The following is a 3,398-nucleotide window of genomic DNA, read 5'->3' as shown; positions in this document are numbered from 1 at the left end:
CATTCCTGCCTGGAAAACCGCGCGGTGGGGGATTTCCTGGCGTTCCAAGGCTCCCGAGGGGGTTCATCCCAGCTCGCCGTCCTTGCTGAGCCGCATCCATGGGGTTTAATCCCGAAGGAGGGATTGTGCCACCGTTCTCGGGAATTTCAGGGCCTTTCGGAGGGGAAAGCTCCAGACCTGGGTAGGAACTGGGGAGGTTGGAGCTCCGTGAGGGGATCAGAGCTTTCCAAGGGGCCGGAGCTCCATGAGGAGATCAAAGCTTTCCAAGGGGATCAGAGCTCTCCAAGGGGTCAGAGCTCCATGAGGAGATCGGAGCTCTCCGAGGAGGTTGGAGCGCTCCAAGGGGTCAGAGCTCCATGAGGAGATCGGAGCTCTCTGAGGAGGTTGGAGCTCTCCAAGGGGTCGGAGCTCCATGAGGTGATTGAAGCTCTCCAGGGGGTCGGAGCGCTGTGAGATCGGAGCTCTCCAAGGGGTCGGAGCTCCATGAGGAGATCGAAGCTCTCCAAGGGGTCGGAGCGCTGTGAGATCGGAGCTCTCTGAGGAGGTTGGAGCTCTCCGAGGGGTCAGAGCTCCATGAGGAGATCGAAGCTCTCCAAGGGGTCGGAGCGCTGTGAGATCGGAGCTCTCTGAGGAGGTTGGAGCTCTCCGAGGGGTTGGAAGCTCTGTGAGATCGGAGCTTTCCAAGGGGTCGGAGCTCCATGAGATTGGAGCTTTCCAAGGGGTCAGAGCTCCATGAGGGGATCGGAGCTCTCCAAGGGGTCAGAGCTCCGTGAGGGGATTGGAGCTCTCCAGGGGATTGGAGCTCTGTGAGATTGGAGCTTTTCAAGGGGTCAGAGCTCCATGAGGGGATCGGAGCTCTCCAAGGGGTCGGAGCGCTGTGAGATCGGAGCTCTCCAAGGGGTCAGAGCTCCGTGCAGGGATCGGAGCTCTCCGAGGAGGTTGGAGCTCTCCGAGGGGTCAGAGCTCCATGAGGGGATCGGAGCTCTCCAAGGGGTCAGAGCGCTGTGAGATTGGAGCTCTCCGAGGAGGTTGGAGCTCTCCGAGGGGTCAGAGCTCCGTGAGGGGATCGGAACTCTCCGAGGGGTTGGAGCGCTGTGAGATTGGAGTGCTCCAAGGGGTTGGAGCTCCATGAGGAGATCAAAGCTTTCCAAGGGGATCAGAGCTCTCCGAGGGGTCAGAGCTCCATGAGGGGATTGGAGCTCTCCAAGGGATTGGAGCTCTGTGAGATTGGAGCTTTCCAAGGGGTCAGAGCTCCATGAGGGGATCGGAACTCTCCGAGGGGTCAGAGCTCCGTGAGGGGATCAGAGCTCTCCGAGGGGTCAGAGCTCCGTGAGGGGATCAGAGCTCTCCGAGGGGTCAGAGCTCCATGAGGGGATCGGAACTCTCCGAGGGGTCGGAGCGCTGTGAGATTGGAGCGCTCCAAGGGGTCGGAGCTCCATGAGGAGATCGAAGCTCTCCAAGGGGATCAGAGCTCTCCAAGGGGTCGGAGCTCCATGAGGGGATCGGAGCTCTCCGAGGGGTCGGAGCGCTGTGAGATTGGAGCTCTCCGAGGGGTCGGAGCTCCATGAGGGGATCGGAGCTCTCCGAGGGGTCGGAGCGCTGTGAGATTGGAGCTCTCCGAGGGGTCGGAGCTCCATGAGGGGATCGGAGCTCTCCGAGGGGTCGGAGCGCTGTGAGATTGGAGCTCTCCGAGGGGTCGGAGCTCCATGAGGGGATCGGAGCTCTCCGAGGGGTCGGAGCGCTGTGAGATTGGAGCTCTCCGAGGGGTCGGAGCTCCTTGCAGATTCCAGAGCTCCCTGAGGAAGCTGAGCTGAGCTCGGATGGGGTCCGGGGGGGGGTTCCCTGGGATCCCTGGCACTGACGCTGTCCCTGCCCTTCCCCTCAGGATGGACCGGATGACGGAGGACGCGCTGCGCCTGACCCTGCTCAAGCGCAGCCTGGAGCCGGCGGAGGAGCGCGAGGACGTCCTGGCCAAGCGGCTGAAGATGGAGGGACACGAGGCCATGGAGAGGCTGAAGATGCTGGGGCCGCTCAAGCGCAAGGAACTCGCGCGGGTTGCCCCACGAGCTCCCGGTGAAGCCGGATGGGATCAAGGGATATGAGGAGAAGCTCAACGGGAGCCTGCGGCCCCACGGGGACGGGCGGAGCGCGGCCCGGCCAGGCAAGGAGAACATCAACGATGAGCCCGTGGATATGAGCGCCAGGAGGAGGTGGGTGCTGGGAATTCCGGGAGCTGGCGGGGTGGGAGGAGCCGGGTTGGGAATTAAATGGGATTTGGGATGGGTCCCGGAGAGTCCCTTGCGGTGGTGCTGAGAGTTGGGAGGGACTTGGGAATGGCAGGATGAGGGATATAATTGGGAAGGAATGAGGAAGGAATTGTTCCCTGTGAGGGGTGGCAGAGGTTATCCAGGGATTTGTGGATTTCTCATCCCTGGAAGTGTCCAAGGCCAGGCTGGATGAGGCCTGGAGCAGCCTGGGATAGTGGGAAGTGTCCTTGGAGCCTTGGGCTGCGTCCATCTTCAGCGGAATTCCTTGGATATTGTACAATGTGAGGTTATCCAGCATTGGACACGGACACTTGGATCGGGAAGTCTGCCCTGGGAAGAGGTGGGAATGTTCCGCTCTGAGCTCTGAAATCGTTGAGAAGTGAGCCTGAGAATGTCTCATTTTCCTGGATTTTCCTTGGGAATGTGCTCCACGTCTCCTCAGCTCTGCCCGCCTCCCTTGCTGTGGCTCCTCTTCCAGGGATTCTGTTGGAATTCTGCTCTTCCCTGGCCGAAGGGAATCCGAGGATCCATCCACACTCGGTGATTCTGCGTGGACGAGTCCGTTTTCCCTCTTGGATTTGGACTCTGGCCCTGCCTTATTCCCCTGATGGAATGTCAATAATCCAGCCGGGATGCATCCAGATGCTCCTGCAGAACTATCCCCAGGAGCCGTAGGACAGCCCTGATCCAGGAAAACCCAGGATCCCAGTGCTGGATGGCTCCGGATGTGCCAGCCCAGTTTGGAGCTCCTGGGATGCAGCTTGGGATTGCTTGGATGGGCTCCCGCTGGCTCCATCTCCTTGGGATGCTCTGGAATTCTTCCGCTGGGGCAGGCGCAGCTCCGTGCTGTGGTACTTTGGAATATCCACAAAAAGCGCTGGAATGTTCGGGAGATGAGGCAATCCCAGCTCCGAGCATCTTCCCGCCCTTGGAGCAGCCGAATCCGGGAGCTGGCATCGGCTCCGTGCTCCCTCCCGGGCGTTCCGAGCTCAAAGTTTGGGATGAGATATTCCATGGTCTCCCCTCACTCCAAGGACCTTCCAGGGAGCTGGAATTACCTCCCAGCCCAGCATTCCCGCTGCTCCACGCTGGATTATCCCACAGTTTTCCAAGGCTCTCCAGCAGCAGGAA

General features: G+C 60.6%; 1 protein-coding gene across 1 annotated transcript in view; it reads left to right on the top strand.

Annotated features, from left to right (window-relative positions):
- Positions 1–3,398, top strand: part of GATAD2B (GATA zinc finger domain containing 2B) — a 17,469-nt gene that overhangs the window by 3,166 nt on the left and 10,905 nt on the right. Inside the window, 2 exon segments of the mRNA XM_017740046.1 lie at positions 1,886–2,053; positions 2,055–2,210. Coding sequence (XP_017595535.1) covers positions 1,886–2,053; positions 2,055–2,210 — 324 coding nt within the window.

This window comes from Corvus brachyrhynchos, unplaced genomic scaffold (genome assembly GCF_000691975.1).
Source record: "Corvus brachyrhynchos isolate BGI_N302 unplaced genomic scaffold, ASM69197v1 scaffold787, whole genome shotgun sequence".
Taxonomy (NCBI): domain Eukaryota; kingdom Metazoa; phylum Chordata; class Aves; order Passeriformes; family Corvidae; genus Corvus; species Corvus brachyrhynchos.
Note: the sequence above shows the minus strand (reverse complement) of the source record. Positions and strands in the feature narration are given on the sequence as shown.